Consider the following 24970-nt stretch of genomic DNA (forward strand, 5'->3'; position numbering starts at 1 on the left):
CTGTGGTAAAAGCTTATCCAGGGGCTGTGCGCGTCTAGCTATAGGCCGAGAGGACTTCACCGCCTCCTGCTGAACCCAGCCTTGCCTTCGGGAAGGAGCTGGTGGTGTTTTTCCTGCTGGGAAGCTGAGGAAGCTGAGAGAGCACAAGAGTTCCTCTTCCAGGTCAGGCAGGAAACGGGTGGCAGAACTGGGGTCTCTGCAGCCCTTGCTTTGTGGTTTAGCCACATTCATGTCCTCTGTTGCTAGCCCCTGGGTTTTTATGGGCTAAAGTTGGGAGTGGAGGGCGAAGTGGGAAATTGAGGGAACTCATGTCCCGTAGGAAGATTGGGACTAATAAGTGTTGGAAGACAGAGAGCGACCCAAATGCACCATCGGTTTGGCACTCGGGGTTCAGCTGCGTCTTTGGAAGTGTCCTTTGGGAACTCGTGAGCTTCCCCACCGCAGGGCTCCGGGTGCTGATGTAATTACAGCCTTTACTCTCGCCTGCCCTGATTGCATTTGAATCTCTGAAGAATGACTAATTCCCTACTTGGATATGATAAAGGCTCTGCTGTGAGCCTCGGGGCTGCTTGTTTGGGCTCTGTGTGCTCCTCGGTGGCACTGAGCCGCTCTGCAGTGCGATTTGTCAGCCCATGGAACACTTTATAGTTCCTGCCTGTGCAGAGGGAGAGGCAGGGGAAAGCTCTGTGCAGCAGCAGCCAAGAGCTCTGGCCTTCCCTTTGAGCAGGGATTCGAGCTACTGTTTCACTATTTAATTAGCTTTCTGGGTAGCATAGCAGCTTCCCAAGAACAAGGCAATTAATTTCTAGCCTGTAGGGCAGGAGATGCAGTGTTGGTGTCTGCTGGGTGGGTATCTCAGCTCCAGGCAGCTCATGGCCAAGCAGGAAAGATCAGCCCAAAATACCAGGGAGCAGAAACACCAGATCACCCAGCAGTCAGAGCCCTCTTTGTTCTTGTCTGCCTTCCCGAGTCACCCCTGTTATCGCTGCCTGCTTCCTTGTAGCATCCCTGCCTGCTTGCTTGTAGCATCCCTCTCTGTTGTGGGACCCACAGGGATCTTGTACTTGCCAGGTTGTAGATGACAGGGAGTTGCCAGCATGGGAGTTGGCAGGCTCTGCGAGCCCAAGGAGGGTGCAAGGGCCCTTTGGGAGTGGGAAGGAGTATGAGATATTTAATTCCAGGTTAGCTGGGAAATCAGAGCAACATGTGAAAGGGAAAGATAGCACAGCAGAGTGCCTTCTTGTGCCCAGTGATGCAGTGAGGACAGTGGCACCCAAGCAGCAGTAGGTGTGTTCACCTCACACCAAGCCAGTGGGTCCTGCAGGGAGGGCATCAATCCTGTTGGTTTGATTGACTGGCAAGAGATCCTCTGTCTCTTCTGGGGGAGAGTGTTATTAGGTCTGTGGTTTGCCAGGATTTACAGAGCATAATAGTTCTGCCCCTGGGTTTATAGATTTTGGCAGGCTTTCGGAAGTGTGGCTGGTTCAGCTGAGGTTGCAGCAGGACTTCCCAAGCACACCACTGTCTCATAGGGGGTGTGGGTTATTCAGCTCCCTGGAGCCTCAGAGTGGCAGGGAAAGTAACTGTAGCAGTAGATCAACCCAGGTGGTGGGAGGCATGTGCAGACTGTTAATGTAGTGTAAACCCCAAACCATTCTGATCCTTTCAGGCTGGGTGATCTGGGAATGTGGGTGTCTGACTGTAGCAGCGAGAGGTGTGGGGGCTCATGCGTGCAGCTTTGGTTGGTTATGATGACACCCAAAGATAACTCCACTTGGAAATAGGGTCATGAAGGTGATCTGAAGGCTGGAACACCTCTCCCATGAGGACAGGCTGAGAGTTGGGGTTTTTCAGCCTGGAGGAGAGAAAGCTTTGGGGAGACCTTGTGGCCTTTCAGTACTTAAAGAGGCCTACAGGAAAGAGTGGGACAGACTTTCCATCAGTGAGTGTAGTGATAGGATAACAGGGGTAACAGTTTTAAACTGAAAAAGGCTGGATTTAGATTAATACTAAGTTCTTTACTCTGAGAGTGGAGAGACGCTGGCATGGGTTGCCCAGAGGAGTTGTGGATATCCTCTCCCTGGCAGTGTTCAGGGCCAGGTTGGATGGGGCTTTGAGCAGCCTGATCAAGTGGAAGGTGTCTCTGCCCATGGCAGGGGCCGGCTGATCTTTATAATCCCTTCCAATCCCAGCCATTCTGTGAGTCTATAAACTCCACAACATGGCACTTTTCTACCTGCTAAGGGTTTAAATCACTTTGTACTCATGATCATGCCTGGTAATAACACAGAAGAGATCTGTTCTAGCTTCCTTATCCTGGTGGGATGTGGCTGCTGCTGGGCAGAGACCCAGCAGTAACTGAGGTGCGTTTTTGCTGGCAGTCACTGATGGCAAGTTGGCAGCAGTGATGCTGAGTGCTCTTTGCCAGTGCTGTCAGTCAACACCAGCTTCATTTCCTCCTAATGTTGAAACACAAAACGTCACAGTGGGTGCAAGCTGTGAATGATGGTGAAAGCTGAGTGGGGCTGGAAGTGCATGGAGCAGCAGGGTGGTGTGGTGAGGTTCACTGTGATGTCCAGATAAGTGCATAGAGGGGCAGAGTGGTGTGGTAGAGCTTGGAGGGAGACATACAGGCTTGCAGCTTTCCTCTGGCAGAAACCATGAGGTAGCCTTTGTTGATGTTTCTTAAGCCCTGATTTATCCATTCCCCATAGGCCAGCTCCCTTGGGTAGCAGGTGTTCACTGGCAAGTGAGCCTCAGCAGTGCGGCAGCCGGAGCTGTTGTGTGCTGCATGGAGCTGGGTACTGCAGGCAGGGCGCCTCAGCCCTGCCAGGACATGTCAGTGCTGCCAGGAGAGCTCCTCTGCTTATTTTATTGCTGTTTTCTTCCCCACTACTGAAGGCTTTCCTTGCAGACACGTACCTCTGTTACAGTCCTGTGCAGGGTATCTCTAGTATGACAGCCACAGATTTTGTCTCAAGGAAGTCCTTACTTGTGGAGTTCAAGACCGTTTTGTGTGCATTCCTGTGTGACCTGCTTTAGGTGATTCTGCTTTGACAGAGTTTGGACTTGATGGTCTTCGGTTGGATATCTTCCAACCCCTACCACTCTATGATTTGATGTCCTGATTTTAAGGGTCATTAAAGAAAAAAAAATCCATCAGCTGTGTTGTTTTCAGAAGGGAGGCATATTTGAAATGAGCTTTTCTATGTGCATGTGCATGGATCTCATGGGCTCATCCTTAAAATTTACTTGAGCAAATACCCAGGATGTCTCTGGGACATGTGGCCTTGGTGCATCTCCCAGGCTGCTTGAGTTTGGTGTCTGCTGCCTGCTGCCATGGGGAGCAGCTGCTGCCTGCATGCTGCAGATGCTGGGACTCAACCCTGCTGCTAATATTAGCAGGATCACGCCAGAGGGATGGTCACAATGTTATGTGGGCAATGTGGCTTTAATGCAAGACAGTGAAGAGCCCCAGGGAAAGGAGGTGCTCCATGTTTATATAAGCATCTCATCTGAGTTGAGAATGTCTTCTTTAAGCCCTGCCTAAGGGTTTGCAGGCTAAGTGCTCACCTGGACTTACATGCATGGGAGTGGGCTGGGAGTCTGGGTCTGTGACTCACTGATCCATGTGCATGGAGGTTCAGTGCCTGGAAAAGGAAATGTAGAAAGGTTTTCAGATGTTATCTTGGGTCATCTCAGCCCTAGGACTGAAGCAGATCCTGTTGGATTTGCTGGGCTGTCCCCACAATTGTGGTTAAGTCTCTTCTGGTACTTTTCATCACCAGCCCAGCATAGCTTAGACCCTAGTCAGCTGGTGGACATAGATTGCTGCTCCAAGACAGCAAATTGCCTCTGATCTCCTTCACAGGTGCTTCAGAATGTTTCTTTTTTCTCTTTTCCTCTCTATGATTCTGAATCTGAGACAAAAGGATGGGATGGACAAGGGTTTGCTGCCAATCAGCATGTGGTAAGAGAGGCAGGAGCTGGGGGAAGATGTCTCTGTGGAGAGAGGAGTCGTGTTTGCCCCAGCAGAAGTTGTGTTTCTCCCTGCAGAACTGTATTGTCATGAGCAGAGTGGGAAAACTTCATCTGCCTGGTTACAGCAGTGGAGTCCTGCCATTCTGGATTGGGTTTTTCCCCTTTATATCTTTAGTTCCTTGGGAATAAAAAGGTTGTGAGGGAGTGGGAAAGGAAAGATCAGGAGATGGATCTCTTCGTCCATAAGATCTGGGCTCTGGGCCTCAGTTAGGATGTAGGATCATTCAGAGGTCATTGTTTGTAGTCATCTTCTGCAAAGAGGGCTGGGCTCTGTGTGTGTCCTTGGGGATGGGCAACCACTGCAGCATGGAGCAGAGTGTCCTTGGCTCTGTGTCAGCAGGAAGGGTTTCCAGCGTTGACTGGCGTGGGTGAGCTCTTGCTGTCCATTAGAGATCAATTCTGGGCAAAGGGAGCACAGTGTTGCACTAATCATGAAGAAACTGTTCAGAAGTGGCTGCATGGGAAGGGACAGAGAAAGGATGAGTCTTTATGCCAGGGCAGATAGTTTGGCTATGCAAGTGTACCTGCTGGTGCCTGAATGTAAGTCAGGGTTTTGGAACGTGTGCACCATCCATCTCCCAAGGATTCATCAGTCTCTGGGATCTTGGTAGCATTTTTGCCTTCGTAAAAGGCCAAGACAAAATATGGTCATTCTCATGCTTTGCTCTTAGCTCCTTGTCTCTTGGTGGTTTATGGTAATGGTGTGAGTAGGAAGCACCTCTAGAACGTGTTGAATCATGCCTAGTAAATTGGAATGGTCATGTCTGTGTCTCTTGGCCAATACATACCAGCAGACTTGCTGCTGAGAGTACAGGCACCTCTGTGTGTCCTGCAGCCACAGTCGGGGTGCTGGTTTGGTTTCTGTTCTGCAGCCTCCTCTTGCAGGGAACTGCTCAGCCTATTTTCCCAGGAGCCGGGACCCAGACAGCAGCCGCAAGAGACTGGACAAGGACTTGTCATAAATCCAAAGACAATAATGGAGGCTTCAGAACCCATAATCACTCCAGATACTCATGTTTCTGACTGTGATCCTTGTTATTTAAGCAGTGTCTTTCTGTAGAACCATTACTTGGACTCTTTCTCTTTTGCAACCTCTCTCCCTCCTTCTACTGCAGTGAGCTCTGGCACCTTCTTGCTCTTTAGAAATGGAAGCAATAAGCCAAATCAAGGGACCCTAAATTCTAGCTAAGCTTGTTTGAAGCCTATAAAACGAGTCAATGAGTCTGAGTCCAGTTGTGCTGGGGATGTGTCTGCTTGGTGAGGGTCCATCAGGGAAACTGTCTGTGGGACAGGAGTGGGCTGGCATGCTCTTCAGTGCAGGGCCAGGGCTGTGTCCTGGTCACCTCTCATTTCATACCAGTAGGCTATTATTCGGTCCTTGTCCTGCTCTGCTACTCATGGAGGCATCAGCAGGTTGCACCCAGCTGTGCTGGTGCAGGAGAGCCCTGCTTGCTCCCTTCCCTACTGCACAAAGGGTGCTGGGGAAGAGTAGTCCATGGGCAGCGAAGGGGTTTATTGCTCCCCTCGACTTGTTCTGAAAAGCTGTGCTCAGATTAATGAGAGCTCTTATCTGCTGATGGCTGTGACTCAAGCTGACTCAGGCTTTTACCCTGATTGCTTTTGGAAGGTTGCTGGACATAGCTCAGCACTAGGGTCTCCTAGGGACACCCTTGGAATGGTGACCCAGCTGTAGGCTCCATCCAAGACCCCTGGCTGGTTTGCATGCCAAAAGGTGAGACATCATAGGTGTCAGGGTGGTCTCTCCCCTTGCATCCTCCCAGTGCTGCCAGATGCCCTGTTGCTGGCAGTCAGGTTAGTGTGAACTGAGATGGGTATGAACCTGCTGCCTGTATTTAGGCACTGCCAACATCAGGCAGCCTTCTGTGGATTGCTGTGTCATGCCCATACTTGGCTGTGGCACCATCCTCCTAGCAGCAGAGGTGACAGTTTGGGTAAGGATCACAGAATTGTATGGCCCCTTGTTCTTGGTGCTTGTGTTGTGTGTTCTTTTTTTTGCCCAGGGAGGTGGTGGAGTTGCCATCCCTGGAGGTGTTCAAGAAAAGCCTGGATGAGGCACTTAGTGCCATGGTCTAGTTGAGTGGACAGGGCTGGGTGCTAGGTTGGCCTGGATGATCTTGGAGGTCTCTTCCAACCTGGTTGATTCTGTGATTCTCTCCAGCTTGTCCTGGGAGTCATGGCAGGAGGTAGTGGTGAGGATGTGGGCACACAGCATCAAGCTGATGCTTTTCTGTGGAACTGGTTTGAGAGGAAGATGTGTGGTGAGGGCAGAGGTTGGGACTTCAGTCTTCGTCTTGTGACTGAAAATGCCAATATAGGGAAATTGGAAAAGGATAAATGTTCTTTTTAAATCCATACTTAGTTTTCCAAGGAAAATAAGAGAGAATTCTGCTCTCTGCCAGCCTTCGGGACACTTGGACAGCTACTTGCATTGCAGTGTTGGGTGCCCCCTCCAACAGATGGCAGAGCTGGCTGCCCTGGCACCAGCAATCAACAGGAAGCACTGGGACCCTGAATGGGCCCCCTCCTTCAGCCACTGTTACTGATGTGCCCTTTTCTGCAACTTTTTAACCAGCAATATTGCAACACCACCCATCAGAGCATCTTCTCAAGTGGAGACTTAATCACCTAATGATTCAATCACCTGCCACCAAAGCTGGTCACCCACCTAAGTCACTCTCCATGTACCCTGCATGGGTGTTGGGAGTCATGGAATTGGCATCTGGATGCTTATGGCTTCCTGCACCCATCGTGGTACCAGTACCAAAGCTCAGGGCAGTCTGGGGTCTGCAAAACTATCTGCAGCATACTTTTGCATTTTGGGTAATAATTTTAAGGTGTTTTAGAAATATTAGTGAACCAAAACCCAAATCTGCAGTCCCCTGGGAAGTGCAGAGATTTATTTCTCTCCTCCCTTTTCCAATTATGGAGGGCAACTGGAGCACGGACCAGAGAAAAAAGCTGCAGAGAGCCTGTGGCAGAGTAGGTAATGCAATCTGCTGGGCTGGATACCCTCTATTTGATGTCATTTTCTGTACAAGTATGAAATGAATATTAGGGATGTAAAATACACTGCTCTGGTCTGGAAGCATTTTGGTGAGAGTTAATGGTTACGTAAACCCAAGTGTAATGGAGAATCGAAGCTGAAACCTCTCTAGAGCTGCATTATAGGGACTGGAAAGCTGGGATTTTGAACTAATCTGAGCATGGTTTTTAGTTGGTTTTCTATTCTTAGTCTTGACTTTGCTTTTGTATGTTCATTTCTGGTAAATACAGGTTTTGCTACACCAGTCTTGGGCTTGCTGCATGTGAGTGAAGTGCTGCTTGAAAAGCTTTGATTAACGTCAGAGCCCTGAACTTGAATTTAGCCCCAACTTTCCTCCATGACTTGGTACCATTTGTAGAGTTCAGGCAGGCTTTGCTTGTTGCCAGCACAGTTTGTGTCAGACCCTGCAGTCCATTGCTGCTTCTTTTGAATGCTCTTTGCAAAGTAAGAAGGATTTATTTATGCAGAAGCTGTTTATAAGCTGACCCAGAGTGGTGCAAGACTCATACTGCAGCAGCAGGTTGTTGTGTGCACGTTCACATAGATGTGTTTGTATTGCAACAGGGCTGGTTTATTACTGAAAGTAAGATGAGAAACTTCCTGGTGCAAGCACAGGGAAGGGATCCAGCAATGCTGCCTTCTCTTCTCTTCTCTCTCACTCTGGGTGACTGGCAGCCTTGAGAAAGGTGATTTGAGTTTCCTGCTTTCATGTCTCTAGGTGTAAGAGGGGATCTGAATTCTTTAGATCTCTTAGTGCAGTCTCAAAGTCCCACCAGTGTGTGTGGCATCATTTGCTGCCTGCATGGCCAGTAAATTTCCCATCTCAGTCCCCTGTTTTTAACCCTGCTGAGGGGCTTGGTGCAGTTGGGACAACCTTGCTGTTGAGGATAGGCTAGAGATCATAGAATCACAGAATCAACCAGGTTGGAAGAGACCTCCAAGATCATCCAGGCCAACCTAGCACCCAGCCCTATCCAGTCAATTAGACCATGGCACTAAGTGCCTCAGCCAGGCTTTGCTTCAACACCTCCAGGGACGGCGACTCCAGCACCTCCCTGGGCAGCCCATTCCAATGCCAATCACTCTCTCTGCCAACAACTTCCTCCTCACATCCAGCCTAGACCTCGCCCAGCACGACTTGAGACTGTGTCCCCTTGTTCTGTTGCTGGTGCCTGGCAGAAAAGATAGCACACTCTGACCCTGCAGCAGAGCTTGCAACTCCCTCCCCTTTCTGCTGCATGACGTTTAGGTTCAGTACACCTTATACATGAAGAACATCCTACTTGTCCCTGTAAACTGAGCCTCTAAAATGCATCCACCTCTGTTACAGATGGCAACAGATGTTCGAATAACACTGTCATGGACAGTAGGTTTAGATAAGCCAAAGCCAAGTGGCCCTGCAGTGACATGGGTGAACATACTTAGTGCTAGAGTTGGCCCAGAAAACTGCTATGAGCATCCTGCTGCCTGGTGACAGAGGCCTGGGAAGCTTTAAGGGTAATGCTGTGTTGGGTTTCCAAAGGCTCCTTGAAAGATGAGACCTGCAGCCTCCCCCTCCTTCTTCCCCAGGAACAGGAGGTGACCATCTGGTAGCAGTTTAGAGAAAGTCAGTGCTCTCAAACGGGACCATTGTGTGGTGTGGAGGAACGGGGCGCCTGCCTGCCCTGCTCCCCTAAGACTCTTACGTGTCAGACAAGCCAGGAGAAGCTTTCTGCGCTTAAGCAAGCAAGCAAATGTAACCCCTGGGTTACAGAGACTGCGTGAGGGGCAGGGGATGTTTAATGGGAAGCAGTTGGGCGCTGTGGCCATGGCAGAGCCCAAGGCTCCTGTTGTGAAGTGGGTCCTGGAGGAGCCAGCATCCGCTGCTGTTTGTTTTGGTCTCCTCCTGCGCTCTGTGCATAGAGGTTTCCTTGTTTAAAGCATCTCCTCGACTGTTACTTGGGTATTCTATTCAAGAAGGGAAGAAGGAATGAGCAGATGTTCTGTCAGTGATCTCCCTGCTGGGTCCCACTGGAGCCTGGAGCCGGGCTGTGGAGCAGGATGAGCTGCCGTGGATGGCATGCTGGGTAGCTGCAGTTCTTCCCACCAGGACATGTGGAGTCCTTGGGCAGGAGCCAGAGTCCTTTGTGGCATCTGGGCACCTTTGGCTTGGCTGGGACCTCCAAGGAAGAACTTGCCTTCTGGGAGAGGAGCATACACATAGGAGGCTTCATCCATACCATTTGCTTGTGACTTCTCTGGACAAGTCTTGGCTGTTGTGTGAGCTGCTGGGGTTTGAACCAGACCCTTAGCCTCTCTTCCCCATTTGCAGGATCTCTAAAGAGCAGCTTTAACTGGTGGCGTGACCTCTGGTGCCTGACCGTGGGGTGACTGGGAGGCCACAGTGCAGACATCCCCAGAGTTGCAGCACAGAAAGACATAAATATTTTGCTACTTCTCAAACCCTGTGCTTGCTTTGGGACCTTTGAGCTGAGGATGAAGACTTTTTTCTTGCCCCAAAGTGCCTGTCTGGTAGGGACCACGTTTGGGTCAAGCCATCTTGGAGAGCTCATGCCTCCTTCCTCTGCCAGCACTAATGCTGGTACTTTTTAAAGCTGGCCCTGCACAGTGAGACAATGTTTGTATGACGCTGAACAAAATGCTGCTACCTTGAGAGGTTTGCAAAGGTCTGGGCCTCAAGGGGACATCCCAGTGAGTGGTTCTCAGCCCAGGCATGACTGTAGGCAGAGGCTGGCCAGGCCAGAGGCTACATCTAAAAGGAAGCATCCAAAGCCCTCATTTTGGGGTATCTGGAGCTTTCCCTGCTGTGGGAGGGGAGATGCTGCTTTCAGCAGTGGTGGATTCAGCTAGAGCAGCCAGAATTGGTTTGGAACTGCTTGAAAGGAAGCAATGCTGATGGTAATATGTTGTTTTGAGCTCACACCCCACTGTGTACACACACCACCGGAGGAGAAGGAAGGGTGCTGCTCAGCACCTCTGCCTGTTCCCTGCAGCTGCCTCTGACACTGGTCAGCAGACTGGATGCTGCTGGTGGGGCTGAGGAAGAACTGCTAGCACCGAAAATCCCCTGGGAAGTAGCACAGTGGGGACAACCCTACAGTGTGGCTATCCTGGATCCTGTGCCATTCTGGGACACCTTGGCCCAGGGAGTCAGGGCCATGTAGACTTGGAGCCCTGTGGGGACCTGCAGCATTAGCTGCGACTGCCAGTGTAGGACCCCAGCAGCAGGGTTCGAGCGGGAGGCAGGGTCCCACGGCATTGTCATGCCTTTGGCTCCTGTTGTAAGGAATGCACCAGCTTCCCTGCAGGAAGCCAGGAGGAGAGTCATCTGGGGCAGAGGCTGTTTGCTTTCCTTACTTGGCTCTGGGCAGGACAGACTATTTTTATTTTTTTCTCTTTTTATGAGAGTTGTTTTGCTTCCTGAAGCCTTTCTCTCTTCACTGTGCATGGAGCAGAACAGAGGTGATGCTGAGCAGAGGAGCTGCAGCTGTACCATTGCTGAAGGTGGCATTCCCTTTAGGAATGATACTTGGCAGAGTCACCTTTGCTATTGGGTTCCATGGGAGCATTTACTTCCAAACTGTTCCTCCAGACACATCTGTCAGGAGGCTGCATTATGGAAGGGAATAAATGGAGACTGATCTGACTGACTGGAGGAGTAAAGAACAGGTTTTAAAGGTGTGAGGTGGTCAAAACTGAGATCTCATCCACCTAGGAGCTGACAGTGCTTGGCCAGGCCATGTTCTGCACTGCTTTTCCCTGCCCAGCTCTGCTCAAGGCCAGGAAAATGCTCCCTGTCGGGTTGTGCCTTCCGCTCCCTTTGTTTTCCTGCAGAATGCAGACTGGGCTTGACTGGTGCATTGTTTTAGACTTGGAATTTTGGGGGAAAATAGCTAAAATGTTCTTTTCTGGATTAAGGGTTTGATGGAGAAGGAAAATGATAGAAAACTCTCCTCCAGCTTGATTTCGGAGACCTAATTGCTATGGACATGTGGGAACGGTTCTAAAACATGGGACTTTTTAGGGATTAATTGTTCTGGAGTTGCTGAGAACTGAGATTTGGCCTCAGACCTGCTGTGCATGAGATGTGCCAAGCATAGACCAGAGGGCAGAGGTTGCCACAGAGATCATCTCACCTCTGCAGGCCAGTGGTGACATGGCTGAGAAGGCTCTGCAGGGTTCAGGAAACAGATAAAGGGGAGGGAAAAGGTCTTTATTTTTCTTTACTGCCTCCCTCCTTCCTTCTACCAACATCTAAGTATTTTTGAGGTGCAGGACAGACCATTTTGTCACTAAATGCCCTTCATGGGGCCTTCCTGGGTAGCTGTTAGGTGTTGTCCTTCCCCTCAGGTTAATATTGAGGATGAGTGACCTTATGCATCTCTCCCTGCCCTCACCAGCAAGGATCTACTCCCAGGAGTCCATCCTAGGTACCCATTACTTCATGGCAGTTCCTGTGCCAGATTCTGAACCATGACTAGGGAACATGCCCCAGGGTGTCTGTCCCTGAGCACAGAGGCACTTTTGCCCAGGTCACTAATGTGGAGCATCCTGAGACGTTTCTGGTCCCTGTAGCTCCTGTTCTGGCTGGTTTTGCAACTCGATGTTCATATTTAGCAGTTTTGGGTATTCCCCCAAAATAGGGAAAGCAACCCCAAGCCTGTACCTGAACACTAACTTCTGTCTGCCTTCTCAGCTCTAAGGGTCTCACTTTTCTCACTGTCTCCTTGGGAGCCCTTGGAGCCGCTGCCACAGGATGGGGCCATCGCTGTCCCCAGCCCCTGCTGCCCAGGACAGAGACAGCTGGCATCTGCTGCCAGCCCTGCCTGGGGCCAGAGGGTGGCTGGTGGCAGCAGCTGCGATCTGCTGGTGGAGCAGAGCTGGGGTGGCCGCCACGGGGACAATCCCCCCAGCTGGCCCCGGCCGTGCCAGATGGCTTCTCTCTGGTGAACGGATGTGTCCGAGCAGTCGAGGGTCCCCAGGCCTCCTGGCCTTGCCCCAGGGGGTCAGAGCAGCCCCACAGAGTAGAGTAGCTTCCCACATACATGCTGGCTCTTCTCCAGCTCCACCCCAGGGGTGGCTGGGAGTGGGTGGACATGCTGGGACAAGGGAAGGCTGTGCTCCAGTCTCTCCCCCTGCATCCTGTGTGATCTCAAGCCCAAGTTTTTATAGGCTAAATCTCACTGATATGATCCTGTTGATGTAAAGGATGGGTGGACTCATTACTGATGCTTGTGCTGGTCATCACACTGGGGCTGCCACTGGGGCTCAGCCTCACCCCATGGGGACTGCCTTGGGACGCTGGGGCTGTGTCTCATCTTGCCCTGACGGTGTTGCCTGGGTGCTGTGAGCCACAAGGCATATGGACAACCCATTTTGGTGGGATCCAGCAGTGGTTCTCTGCTTTTCCCTCCTTCGTGTGAAGTTCAATCCTTTGTTTGTACCTGGCTGGCTGCCTGCTGATAGGCTTCCCAGCATCTAATTTTTTCAAGAGGTTTGGCTGAAGTGGGGTGGAAAGGGCTGTGTGGAGGACACATGGATGTCTAGGCATGAGCCAGGACATGATCAAGCAGCTACTGGCCCTCATCTGTATGACTGGGAGGGGAACCTCACTCCATGGATGGAGACTTCCTTCAGCAGTGCTGTTTGCCCCCAGGCTGACAGTCTGACACCAATGACTGTCAGGTTTCCTTGGACATGCTTCTAGCATGGGGGTTTGGGGGCTTCATTTTTATGTAGTCTGCAAACTCTGTGTGCTGAGGTGGGCTTGTGTGACAGGCAGAGCCAAATGACAGGCACTGGTCTGAATGCCAGTCTTCTGTGCTTCTGCTGCACTGCAGCTGGAAGCACAGGGACAGACCCTGTGTGGTGCTGGGGCAAGTGTAAATCAGAACATCCAAGCTGATGTTGTGCCCATCTGTGTCTGACTGCCCTGTTGGTGAAGTGGGAATGAGGATGTTTAGATTTTAGGATGTCCCTAAGGCCTCTCAATTGGCCTCTTCCTTGTATCCAAGTCTCATGCTGGTGTTTTCAAAACACTTCAGCCTTTGGCTCAAGTGATCTCTGGGCTTGTTTTGAAGGATTTGAGCCTCTGTGGCTGCCACCTTTAGTGCATTTCTATGGATTTGGTGCTCTCTTGGGATGTTTTCCTGGGTCCAACTTGGATTTTGCTGGCAATGCTTACTGGGAAGCTTGTGCTTTTCTGTGCATCCTTTGAATGTGAGAGGGAATGGGAGGCAGTAGGAGCTGGATGGCTGCCCTTGAGTCCACTGCTGTGCTGTGGCCATCTGCTTCAGTCCACCCACATGTGGGGTGTGGATGGGATGGAGGGCAGCACTGGGGTGGTTTCTGTTCTGGGACTGAATTTCCTGACTCTGATTCCAGTTTTGTTACTGGGTTTGTAACTTGTCTGAAAAGAGCCTGGCCCTTGGTTCCCACCTGTGTTAAATAGGATTATGAACCTTCAGCTAGAGGAGCAGAATAGAGGTTATGAGCCTCAGGCAGCATCTGTAAGCATCTTGAGACGCCCAGGTAGGTGGTAACTAAATTCTGAACTCTTTTCATGTTTTTCAGCTCTGAAAAGATCCTTTGAGGTCGAGGAGGTAGATCAGTCTTCAAATTCCTCCACTCCACAAAGACGGACCCCAAACCCCCTTCTTAGGTCCACTGTGTCCAGCTCCACACAGAAGTTTCAGGAACTCGGCGCCAGGAATTTGGAGCCATCTGCCCGACATGCGGACCTCACAGGCCAAAGATCACCCAAGCCCTCTCTGAGGAGAGTGGAGCTCTCTGGACCCAAACTGTCCGAGCCGGTGTTCAGAAGAACAGAAATCTCCATTGACATCCAGTCCAAGCAGGTGGAGAACTCAGGGGTGTCAAGGTTTGGCCTCAAAAGAGCAGATGGGCTGGGGCACAAACCCCCTGAGCCCACCCCAAGGAGGACTGAGCTCATCCTCGGCAAGCCCCAGGAGCCGAGTCTCCGGAGGGTGGAGACTCCCCCATCAAAGATCCCTGAGATGCCTCAACGAAGAGCTGAGGTGGGCAACGCTTCTGTGCCCGACGCGGCCACCAAGCGCGTGGAAATTCAGGTAGCGAAGGCTGCCGAAGTCCCAGCCCCACCAGCGCGGCAGGTGGAGAGCTCGGAGCCTCCTTTGGCCACCCAGCCTCCCCAGGCAGAGCCAAAGCCACAGCCAGTGCTGATGGAGAGCCCACCAAAGAGAGAAGAAGGTGAGTACAGCTCGGGGCAGCTGCTTGGGTGAGGTACTGGTTGTGACCTGCCTCAGGGTCACCGAGTGGTGGGTGCTGCGCTTTCAGCTCCAGTGCTGTTGTCCTCTAAGCCTGGTGTTGGATCTGTGCTCAGATGTGTCTGCATGTGTAGCTGTTATCCTTGGGTTTATGCTGGCTGAAGGAGCTGTCAGGTTGGGTAAAAAATGCTGTCAAGCCTGTAAGGAAGTAAAAAAGAGAATGCCCAAAGTCTGGCTGCTTGCAGAATGCAACAACGCAGTCAGTTCAGGCCCTGTGTGCAGACCCACCTACCTGTGCAGCATCTGGAAAAGCCTCTGAGGTGCTGGAGAGGTGGTGGTGGTGGAAGCATCGTTGTGGTGTCTTGTTTAGTGCTGTTGCTTATGGCTCTGGGGCAGAAACTGTGTCTTCATTTGCAGGAGTCAGAGGGTTTTTGGCCCTGGAATCAAAGTCTAATAACTTCGTGGACCAGAGCCACTATTAAACTGGAGCCCTGGCGTGTATCAGCTCTATCTTGTTTTCAATTAATCCCATGTTAAAGGCAGCTCCCTCCCCCACCAGCTGTCCTTTATTCTCCCCAGAGCTTTAGAGAGATTGTTTTTGCCTCTCCTGGGCCATTAATGAGTTTTCCGTTCCCCATCACCCGCGAGCTCTCTCCTGCGAGGGATGCAGCGGTCAGCTTGAGGGCACCACCTCCCCACCCTGTATCTCTCCATGGGCCTGTGGGAGGATGTGTGGTGGCCAAGCCAGGACCTGGGAGGTCCATGCCTGGCTCTGGAGCTGCACCACGTGGCCTTGTCTTGCTCCACCATAGGATGGCCTCCTGCTCCATCTCCTCGCCCTGGGTGCAGCCCTGTGGTCACACAAGGTCTGTGGATGAACCAGGGTTTGTTGTGGTGTGTACTCATGATCTACAATCGAATCAGGAGTCAGTGGAGCTAATTCTGAACTCACAAGACTTGAATGTTGGTTTTTTTTGCTGTGCATGCATGTGGCTTAAATGTGGCTTCTCTGAGCTGGATTTTAAGGAGTGGATGAGCACCTCTGGGAGGTTGGTTCATCTCCAGCTGGGCATGGCTGAGCTCTAAGGTGCAGCCCAATGATGGAGTTAGCCCCTCTTGTGGGCTCTTTGTCCCCAGCTGCCATCTGTGTGGTGCCCAAGAGGCCCATCTCCTATGGGTGGATGCTCAGCCATGTCCTGCTGGGTTTGAGCTGCTCTGAGCTTCCCCAGCTCTGAACTGCAGATGGTTGGGCACTTTAAGAGCAGAAGGCTATCTAAGCTGCTGAATCCCTCAGCTGCCCAGAGTGGAGGAGGGAGGGCTCTCTGCATCCCAAAAGGATACCAGAAGCCCAGGACAGCTGCTGGGGATGAGTTTTACCCAAGAGCCCAGCTGTCTGGGGTCTGCCTTGCAGAGCCAGCCAGTCCTGGGTCCTGGTACAAAAGAAGCTTTCAGTCATTTGTTTGGGTTTATGGAATTTATAACTCTAAGAAGAGCCAAGAGACAAAGTCATAAGGGCAGGGAGAGCTCTAGCTCCATCTCCCTCCCTGTGGGCATGGACATACAGCCCAATTGCTGCCAGAGCCTGTGCCCTGTGCCCGCTCACTTCCAACCTCCTCCATTGCCATGACTTGAGGTTTCCCTGGGCTGCTTTTGTGCAGGACCCCATGTCAAGAGCACTTCTCCTTCTGCTTCACAAAAGCCACACAAGTGTGATGCTGGCTGGGTGGATGGCATCCCTCCTTGTTGCTGTAAGCATGCAAAGGAATTGGGGAGGCTAAGCAGGGATCCTCAGGGATCCCTGCAGATGAGTGTAGGCACATTGCCAGTGCTTGCCAGCTCCACTGCAGCTCTGGCCTCACCACAACCTCCCAGGTGAAAATGTTGGCTCCCCGATGTCTGCAGCAGAGACAACCTAAGGCATGAACTCCTGATGTCTCGCACTGCTCCCAGGGTTTGCAGCACCTGAGATGCTGCTGTGGCACTGGATGCCCCTCGATCCCATTGCTCAGTGTGCCTCCAGTGCAAACAGCTGAGCAGGGGATGCAGGCAGCTGCCTCCAGCTGCCCTCAGCCTTGTGCTGGGACTTGCCTTTCCCCAGCTGCCAGGGCTCAGCTGCCTTGTCTTTCACCCCTTGTCCCACTGCCAGAGGTATGCAGGAGAGCATGTTGTGCAGGAAGAGGCCGGTCGAAGGAGAAGGGCAAACCGCAAAGGAAAGGATTAATTACAGCACTGAACTTCATTAGGCTGTCATGGCTGGTGGCGTGGGCTGAGCCTGCTCTGGAGCAGTGGTTCTCAAGGTGGGAGCAGGGCAGGAGGTGTCTTCATGGAGCAGAAGAGCGAGAAATATTCCTCCTCTCCGAGTCCTTTTCATGCCCTCCTGCATGCCCTGGGGAGCATTGGCTGTTCTCCTGTGGGTTTGATGTTGAGATGGAGCACTGGTGACAGGGACGTGGGACATGAGTGCACATCATGGGTGTGATGTACCACTGCACCAGCAGGGTGGCAATGTTGGACTTTGTGCTGGTGCTCCCAAGCTGGGGTGAGGAAATGTGATGGGATGACTGGGCAGGATTGCTACAGCTGGAGTCATCAGAGCAATCTGAGCAGAGCTGGGCAGCAGGTGTAGGCAAGGGGAGGATATGCAAGGGGCAGGAAGATGCAGAGATGTTTAGCACTAGACTTGGTAGAGTTGAGTAATGGCTGGACTTGGTGGTTGGAAATGATTCTGTGACACTGTAAGAGGCACAAACAATTGAAAATAAAGATAAAGGTGAGGGGAAGTGATGTCTCTACAGGATGGCATCGAGAGAGCAAAGCAGTTCAACTTTTTCACTTTTTTTTTCCTGCCTTGGACTCCTATGGAAAGCTTTTCCTTTAGGACTTGTCCTTTTTAGAGACTCACTTAGACCTGAGCTAAAATTAAAACCCCCAAACATTAAAATACCAAAAAAGAGTAACCTTCAGCTTCCCTTAGCTCCTTGTGAAGGCTGAAAGCCAGGGACTTGTTGCTGTGTCCTGGGAAGGCTATGGTGGGGGATGCAGCCTGGTGTCCCCCAGTGCCAGCCTCTGGCCTGCATCCTGCCATGGACACCCAGTGATGGAGAAGCAAAACCACCCCAGCCTTGTGGTATCCTGGCCAGCATGGAGCTGAGCTGGTGGATGGAGCTGGGAGTTGCTGAGATTTGGACAACTCCTGACACAGTGATGCTCCTTGCAGCGAGGAGGAGCTGCGGTGAGTAATGGTTTCCAGCTCCCTAGGGTGTGCTGCACTTCAGCTGTGCCCGGGGAGGAAAGCTGGAGGGAAACATCTCCTCCAGAGCAGCTGACAGGCTGGGGCTGGGGGCAGGCTCTGCTTTGTTGTTGTTATTTGTAAGGGGAAGTGTTTACAGCCTGCTATACTGAGTGGAGGGAAAACACAGGGCCTCAGTTAGTGAGCTCAGGTGCCAAAAATGAGATAATCTGGAAAAATGGAGATCTGCAGAGCCAGTGACTTGGAATGAAGGAGTGGGAGCATGTGTGTGGGAGACGAGTGTGCCTCGTGAGCTGGGAGAGGGCAGCAGTGGGGCTGGGCGTTTCCTTCTGTCCCATTCCCACTGTGCCCTCGGCCCCTGGCTCTACAGGGAGCAGCCAGCACACCTCAGCTCCTTCTGGGGTGTGTTTTGGGCACTGAGGATGTCATAGAATCATAGAATTGTTTTGGCTGGAAGAGACCTTTAAGATCATCAACTCCAAGCATTAACCCAGCACTGCCAGGTCACCACTAAGCCATGTCCCTCAGCACCACATCTCCATGTCTTTTAAACCCCTCCAGAGATGGTGACTCCACCACTGCCCTGGGCAGCCTGTTCCAGAGCTTGACAATGCTTTGCAATGTCAAGGAGGAGGCCAGGTCATGTAAATGTGGTGGTACTTCTGCTGTACAGTTTTGCCCCCCAAGTAGATTGTTCCCAAACTTACTGTGTCACATTCAGCTCCGGTCACACTGACATTGCCACATCCCCTTCTTTGTGTGTGTGTGGGCACAGTTGGTATGGATACCATCACGGTGGTGGTGCCGTGTGGGTGCTCCAGCCACAGAGGATATGCCGTGGGCAGCAGCTTGCCTGTCCCTGGTCTCCAGTGTGGGCAGCCAGACCCGGGGCAAACACAGGGAGAATTCCTTTGTGCTGTTAGTGGTCCCTGAGGGCCTGTAGGAAAATCACTGATCTCTCCAGTGGAGATGCATTATGCAAAGGAATAGTTTCCCACAGGAAATGTCAGGATTCCCACTTCCCCTGCCTTCCTCATGTAGTTCAAGACCAGGAGAGAGTGACCCCTTGGATGCTGAACTGCAGAGTTCTCTCTTAACAGGCCGACAGGTCTCTTCCATCGCTGGGTAAGGTCTGTGAGGTAGGTCATGCATCAATGTCATTGCTTCTTGAATCTTGCAGGAAGCATCTAAGGCTGAATGTCTCTCTGTAGAGATCAGAGCCTCCTCTTCCAGGCAGAAAGTGATTACCTGCATGATATCTGCATGAGACTGCCTGTAGTCTCATGGGGTTGTTCTGGGGTGTGAGCCCTGTGCATCTGCAGCATTCTGCACCTCCATGCACACAAGCTGGGGCAGCCACTGCCTTCTGGGCAGCCCTGGAGCAGAGAGGGGCCTTTGCTGGGCTAAGGTACACAGGTGAGCACTTCTGCCCTTGGGTTTGCTATGTATAAGTGACACTGGAAGGGGATGAGAGATGGAACTTGAGCTGTGGGTGGCATGTAAGAACCAGACCTGAGAGTTTCCCTGTTTATCTCGTGGTATCTGCATGTCTGAAGTCCATGGCAGTCGTGCTGGGGAACATGCTCCCCGCCCAGCAACTCCTTTGGCATCCTCAAGCTTTCTCACATTTGGGGTAATCATCCTATAGGCTGATAAGGCAAATAAAATCTGTTATCTTGACCAAGATAAAACAGAGAGTTTGCTTTGATCTCCTGCAGTAAGGTCTGGCCTCTCATTTTGTGACTTCTCTGCAGTCTGCTGGGGGAGGGAAGTGATGGCAATGGTGATGAACTTTCTGTAGTTAAGAAATCATTTTCTTCTAAACTATTTCTAGACCTCTGTCCCTGCTTGAGATGTTTCTGTTGGCCAGTATTTGAAGGGACACCATAGGCTGGATATGGTGCCAACTCTATAAACTGTGTTAAAGGGACTTAAGGAACTGAATTGTGATTATAGAAAGATAACTTCGTTTGGAGAAGATCAAACATTGTTGTGAGCAAGAAAACATAACTTGACAGCAAGCCAGTTGTGTTCTTTACTCCCTCAGCAAACAAACAGCCACTTCTGTATTGTCCAAGATGCTGCGACAAAGCTGAAGTGAATGTGGCTATAAATGGAAGAAGCAGCTGGGCTTGGATTGCAGCCTGTGCTCAGGCTACTTTGGGCCCAATTTTTCTTACATCTGTTACAGGTTTTGAAGGAGGGGCTTGGGGAGAGGGCTGCTTTCCTTCACGTTTGTTGAATTTGAGCCATTCATTTTGTTGGTCTTCTGAAGGGGGCTCTGTGTAGAAGTTCCCTGGGTTTCTGCAGGGTCACATACATCAGAATTTCCCTCTCCTGAATTGCTTTGATGTGTCTTGGCATGAGGATGGGACCAGACATACTGAGAGACAAAGCTGGCCTGAAAGGTTTGGTCCCAAACATTTTGCAAACAACATAGCTTTGCAGCAGATATTTAGGCATTTCTGCAAAGCAAATGATTTTTACAAGCCATCTGAGGCGGCTGTGCCAGCTCAGAAGTGACAGCATGGGGACTTCTGGTTGCTTGGCTGCTCCTTGGCTTGTATTGTCTGCAGTTTCTTCTGGGTGGAAGAAATGGGCTGGGGTTTGTGTAGCAAAGGCAGTTTGTACAGCAGAGAGAGTGAAATGAAGCATCTTTCAACAGCTTTGAGTTCAAAGATTGTTGATGCTCAAGCAAGTATGACCATAACCTTGGATTTATGTTTAGCTTTTCAACCCAAGAGACAGTGTCCAGATGACGTCTGAGCTGGGTGGTCTTACCAGCCCCTGGGTGTTCTCTGAATTCTGGGTCTGCAGAGGCTTTCCATGTTGCAGCTCTAGTGTGGTCCCTGGGTAGTGTTTCCAAGGGGTTTAAAAGTACTTAGTGAGAGCTCAGCACCTACCTTCTTTTGTGTCTTTGGGAGTTCAACCTTTGTTCATCTCTGAGCAACACTTTTGTAGGGAGTGATCCCACTGAAATCCATGCACATGACTTCATCCATATGTACTGCATGGCTTTCACCTTGTCTCACCTGGGATGTCTGCACTTGAGCTAATCATCTGGATGTCTCCTTTAGGCTGCTGTGAACTGTGTCCTCAAAAGCTTATGATTTTCCACTGAACGTAAAGAGGGCCTTCAGTTCAGCTGGAGATGTCTTCATTTGGGCAAGTCAAATTTCACCTTCCTATGTTATTTCCAGAGTCAAAGAAACAGAGGTGAAAAGAGATGTTGCAGCAGGACAGAACTGGGCAAGCCTCTAATCCCTTGTTATCAACAGTACTTGAGAGCCTCCCTGCAAACCTGGTGCCCTTGTGTCAGGTTCTGCAGCCAGGTCGCTGGGGACAATCATTTACTTAAGTGCACAGGTCAGATTGTCTTTGATGCTTAGCAGTAGCACTGTAACCTTTTATGGTGGCTCTATCTTCTTCCCTCTCCTGTTCATGGAGCTGGTCAGAGATTCCTGCTCTCTCTTAAAGAAAAGCTAAGTTTGGGGAGATCTCAGGGGAGGAAGATTAGATGGGAATCCCAAAAGGTAAAAAGTTAATGGTACCTAAGCTCTTGAAAGGAGCTTTCTCAGTTATTCTAAGTCTTAACTTGGGCATTGCTTTCAACTCCAGTGTGACTGCACCTGGGGCATGTTTCACGTGTGGTGGTAGATCTGGCAGCATATCACAGTTGTCTTTGCTGCCTCTACTTGTGTTTGCTTTGCCTGCATGTTATGAGTTTGGATGGGAACTTTTGTTTATTTTGCTTGTTATTTGCTCTCATCTGGGAGGTTGTCCTGTGTTCTGCTGCTGGTGTCCTTTGAGCCCTTCTCTGCTGCTCTGGTGCATGAAACTACAGGATGAGTCCCTGGTTACAGTCTCTGAAGCTGTGAAAGCCTAGGCTCATGCTGTTATGGCACAGAGGTTGATGTCCTCCATCACATACCTGGGGAATTCATGGGCAATTCACTGCCATCTGTAGCAGAAGTTCAGGGACTGGTAGGCAGAAGAACACTGAGAAGAGGACAAAAGGTTGGATGGACTGTGAGTCTGGCCAGGATCCTGTCTTTGCTGTTCACTTACTCATTGTCCTCAGTAAATCCCTCTACTTGCTTCAGTTTCTACTTTGTAGCAAGGAACTGGTGAACACCAAGATGCCTGGGGTTAAGTCCTTGCATTAAGTCCTTTCTTCTTCGAAGTTCAGCTGATGTGTAGGAAAGAACTGGTCCAGGTTGCAGAGGCACAGTGGGGTCGTGCAGGATGGGAGAAGCTGTCCTAGCCAGCCTGCTGGCTACAAAGACAGAGGTCCTCAGCTACCCAGGAGGAGAGAGAGCCTATCAAATGGTTTCTGTTTCAGAACCTTCTCCAGCCTACTCTGGTCTTCAATCTGCTTTCTCCTAAATCTGGAAAACCTGTGGTTTGCAGGGGAAAAGAAGATTTGGAAGGCAAACTTTGGATGTGTGGGGAGCAGATGGGGGGATGAATGCTCCCTGCTGATTTATGAGTGATGGAGACTGCTAACACTGAGGGACGTGGAACAGGCAGTGGCAGGGTTTTTGAATGCTCTTTGCCTCATGTCCTCTTCCCCTACTTCCATCTTGTGCAGATAGGAAGGAGAATGGAGATTACCTTGGACTTGTCCAGATTTGTCCTGGGGAAAAAAAAGAGTAGATCTGAGCAGCTTTTCTGATAAAACATAATTGTTTGGACAAACTCTGGCTGAACTCGCTTCCTCCTGCAGCCCAACATGCAGATAAATGGGGTGGAAGTAGGAGGCCAAGTTCACAGGCTGTTGTGGTCCTCCCTGGGGTCACTCCACCCCCAAGATCCCCTGTCCACCCATTTTGATGGCCTTGGAGAAGATGAGAGGATGCAGTTGAGTGCTGAGGATGATGCCCAAGCTTTAGGCTCTGAAATGTGGAGATCTTGATAATGCAGCACATGAGTGCTGGGAGCAGGGAGATGTGGGTGGTTCTGGAGGGCAGCATTAGATCCATCAAGGTTCATCTGCAGAGGATAGACTGGTGGAGTGTTGCCCTGTGGGATGTGGGAGGTGAATTTTCTCCAGCCTTGCTTTCTCCAAACCTGGCAATCCTGGGTGCATGGTGGCTGGGCAGAGCTGTGCCTTCCTGTTTGGACTGGAAATGATGAGACAAGCAGGACTTGGGTGGGATGTGACCACAGGAGAGCTGTTGCCACGCTCTGTGCAGCTACTGCTGAGGTCTCCAGGACTCCATTGTGGAATCAGATGAAATCTGAAATCCTGCCATAAGCTGATGTTCCTCCCACTGTCCCTCAGGGTCCTCCTTGCCCTACTTTGTGTAGTAAATAAAAGTTTATTTACAGCCCAGGAGCGCACACCCTGAGGTTGGGAGGTGAAGGGTTCCTGTGGGGCCCTGGAGGAGTTCTGGGCTTTCCTCTCTGCTTTGTGGCTTCACTTCCCAGGCAGAAAAGTCTTCCAAAGGAGACCCAGTGGGTGGGAGTTTAGTGAAGCAAAGGCCTTTGCATGGGCCCTGGGGCTTGGCTTTGTTTCCCTGTAGCGAGGCCGTGTGTCTGCGCATGTCACCTGGGGAAGGAAACGTGAGAGGAGATGCCTGGGGTTCACATGTGGCACATGGGCTGGAGCAGCCAGGGACAGCAGCAGGCGATGGGCTGCCATCCATTTGCCTCCTTTGGCCACCACCAGCCAGCATCTCCTCAGAGCCCATGTTTGTGGGCTTGCAGGACCTTGAGGCTGAAGCTAGTGCTGGTGTCACCAGCAGCAATGCTCCCTGGTCTTCCTTCATAGCAAGCAAAAAGCAGAGTGTTACCTCCCTTCTCTTCCTGGATGCTGCTTTTTGGCACTACCCCTGTCCAAAAGTCTTCAACCTTGGTCCTGCTCTGTTCAAAACCCCTGGGCAGCATGACCAGGGTCTTCCTCTCTGGAAAAGGGGCTCTGCAGGGTGCTGCGCAGCACTGGATCCTTTCTCTGCATGCATGACTTTAAGCAGGGTGAGAAAGGATGGGGCTAGGCGGTGACTGCTGCTTGCTGAGTGATGGGATGGGGCTGAGCTCCACTGACATGGGCTTGAAATTGCTCTGTGGAGCTACAGGGAATGAGAATTTCACTTTTAACTCAGAGAGGCAGGAAGGGTCTCTGTGGTTATTTCAGCCCATTTGTGGGACAGGCTGTCTATGGGATGGTCATCTGAAGAGCAAGCACACCAGAGCCGTCATTTGGGCTCCACTGAAAGAGCAAAGCTCCAGTTGCAGGCTGCAGGGGCATGGGGAGACACGGCTGTGGCATTGTGCTGGGGAGCAGTGCTGCATCCCTTGGGAGGGACACAGAGAGCACTGTTTTGAGTTTCTGCTTTTCCTTCTCAGTTTTAAACAGTCAAAATTATTTTTCCCCCTAGGGCAGTATGTGTTTTTGTGCTCTGCAGCAGCAGGGACTGGAGATTGGTTTTGCAAACTGAATTTTCCCTGCACAAGCCCCTCCTCTCGTTTCACACTTCCAGCTGCCAGGCTGGGTTTTAAAACAGCTCACACCAAAGCTGAAAATATTTGAATGGCAGAGCAATGCCTTGCAGGAAATGGCTTAAGCTTCCTGCTCCCAAGATGGTGTGAGTGTTAAAACAGAAGTGGAGAAATATTAGACATCCTACATCCGGCACGGCAGAGGAGCATGACCCTGGGGTGATGAGATGGAGAGGCTGTACCCCCCTGCTGCCTGCTCTTGGCAGCTGCTGGCAGGATGAGGGGCCCTGCCTGTACCCCTCTGGAATCCCTCAGCCCCGACTTTGTAGTGAAAAAAAAAGGGCAAATGGTTTCCTGCTCCGCAGGGCTTTGCTGTGTTTTGCTTTCGTGGGAAACGTGTGGGGAGAGCTGGTCAAAGGTGGGGCTCAGCGTGTCAGCAGAAGAGGAGAGTTGGGAAAGCACTGCTTTGGATGAAATGTTTGCTGCCACTTTGTCTGCCGCCCTCCAGCCCAAAGGGAAAGGCCAAAGTCTAAAGCAGATGATCGGGGTCTGAGTCGATTCTGTCTGTTTGGGGCTGGTGCAGGACCTTCCACGTCTGTCAGCAGAACCCACATTGAGTTAGTGGCTTAATCAGAGGCAACTTCATTCCAGCTTTTCCCTCTTCATGCTGGCTGAGCACCATCTACCTGGCCAGGCAGGGAATAGCAACTGGCTGTCCGTCTGTCCAGGACGTATCATGGTATCATAGACTCATACAATGGTTCGGGTTGGATGTGTCCTTTAAAGCTCATCTAGACCCACCCCCGTGCACTGAGAAGGGACATCTCTAAGCAGATCAGGTTGCTTACAGCCCCATCCAGCCTGACCTCGAATAGTTCCAGAGGTGGAGCATCTGCTACCTCTCTGGGCAGACCGGGACAGTGTTTCCCT

General features: G+C 51.2%; 1 protein-coding gene across 4 annotated transcripts in view; it reads left to right on the forward strand.

Moving 5' to 3' along the window:
* The window catches only part of SEPTIN9 (septin 9), a 145684-nt gene that overhangs the window by 73457 nt on the left and 47257 nt on the right, over positions 1–24970 (forward strand). For all 4 annotated transcript variants that reach the window (XM_064150894.1, XM_064150896.1, XM_064150892.1 and 1 more), the window contains one exon: positions 13679–14332. In XM_064150894.1, the coding sequence (XP_064006964.1) occupies positions 13679–14332 (654 nt within the window). The remainder of the gene's footprint in view (positions 1–13678; positions 14333–24970) is intronic.

The sequence above is a fragment of the Pogoniulus pusillus genome, chromosome 11 (genome assembly GCF_015220805.1).
Source record: "Pogoniulus pusillus isolate bPogPus1 chromosome 11, bPogPus1.pri, whole genome shotgun sequence".
NCBI lineage: Eukaryota > Metazoa > Chordata > Aves > Piciformes > Lybiidae > Pogoniulus > Pogoniulus pusillus.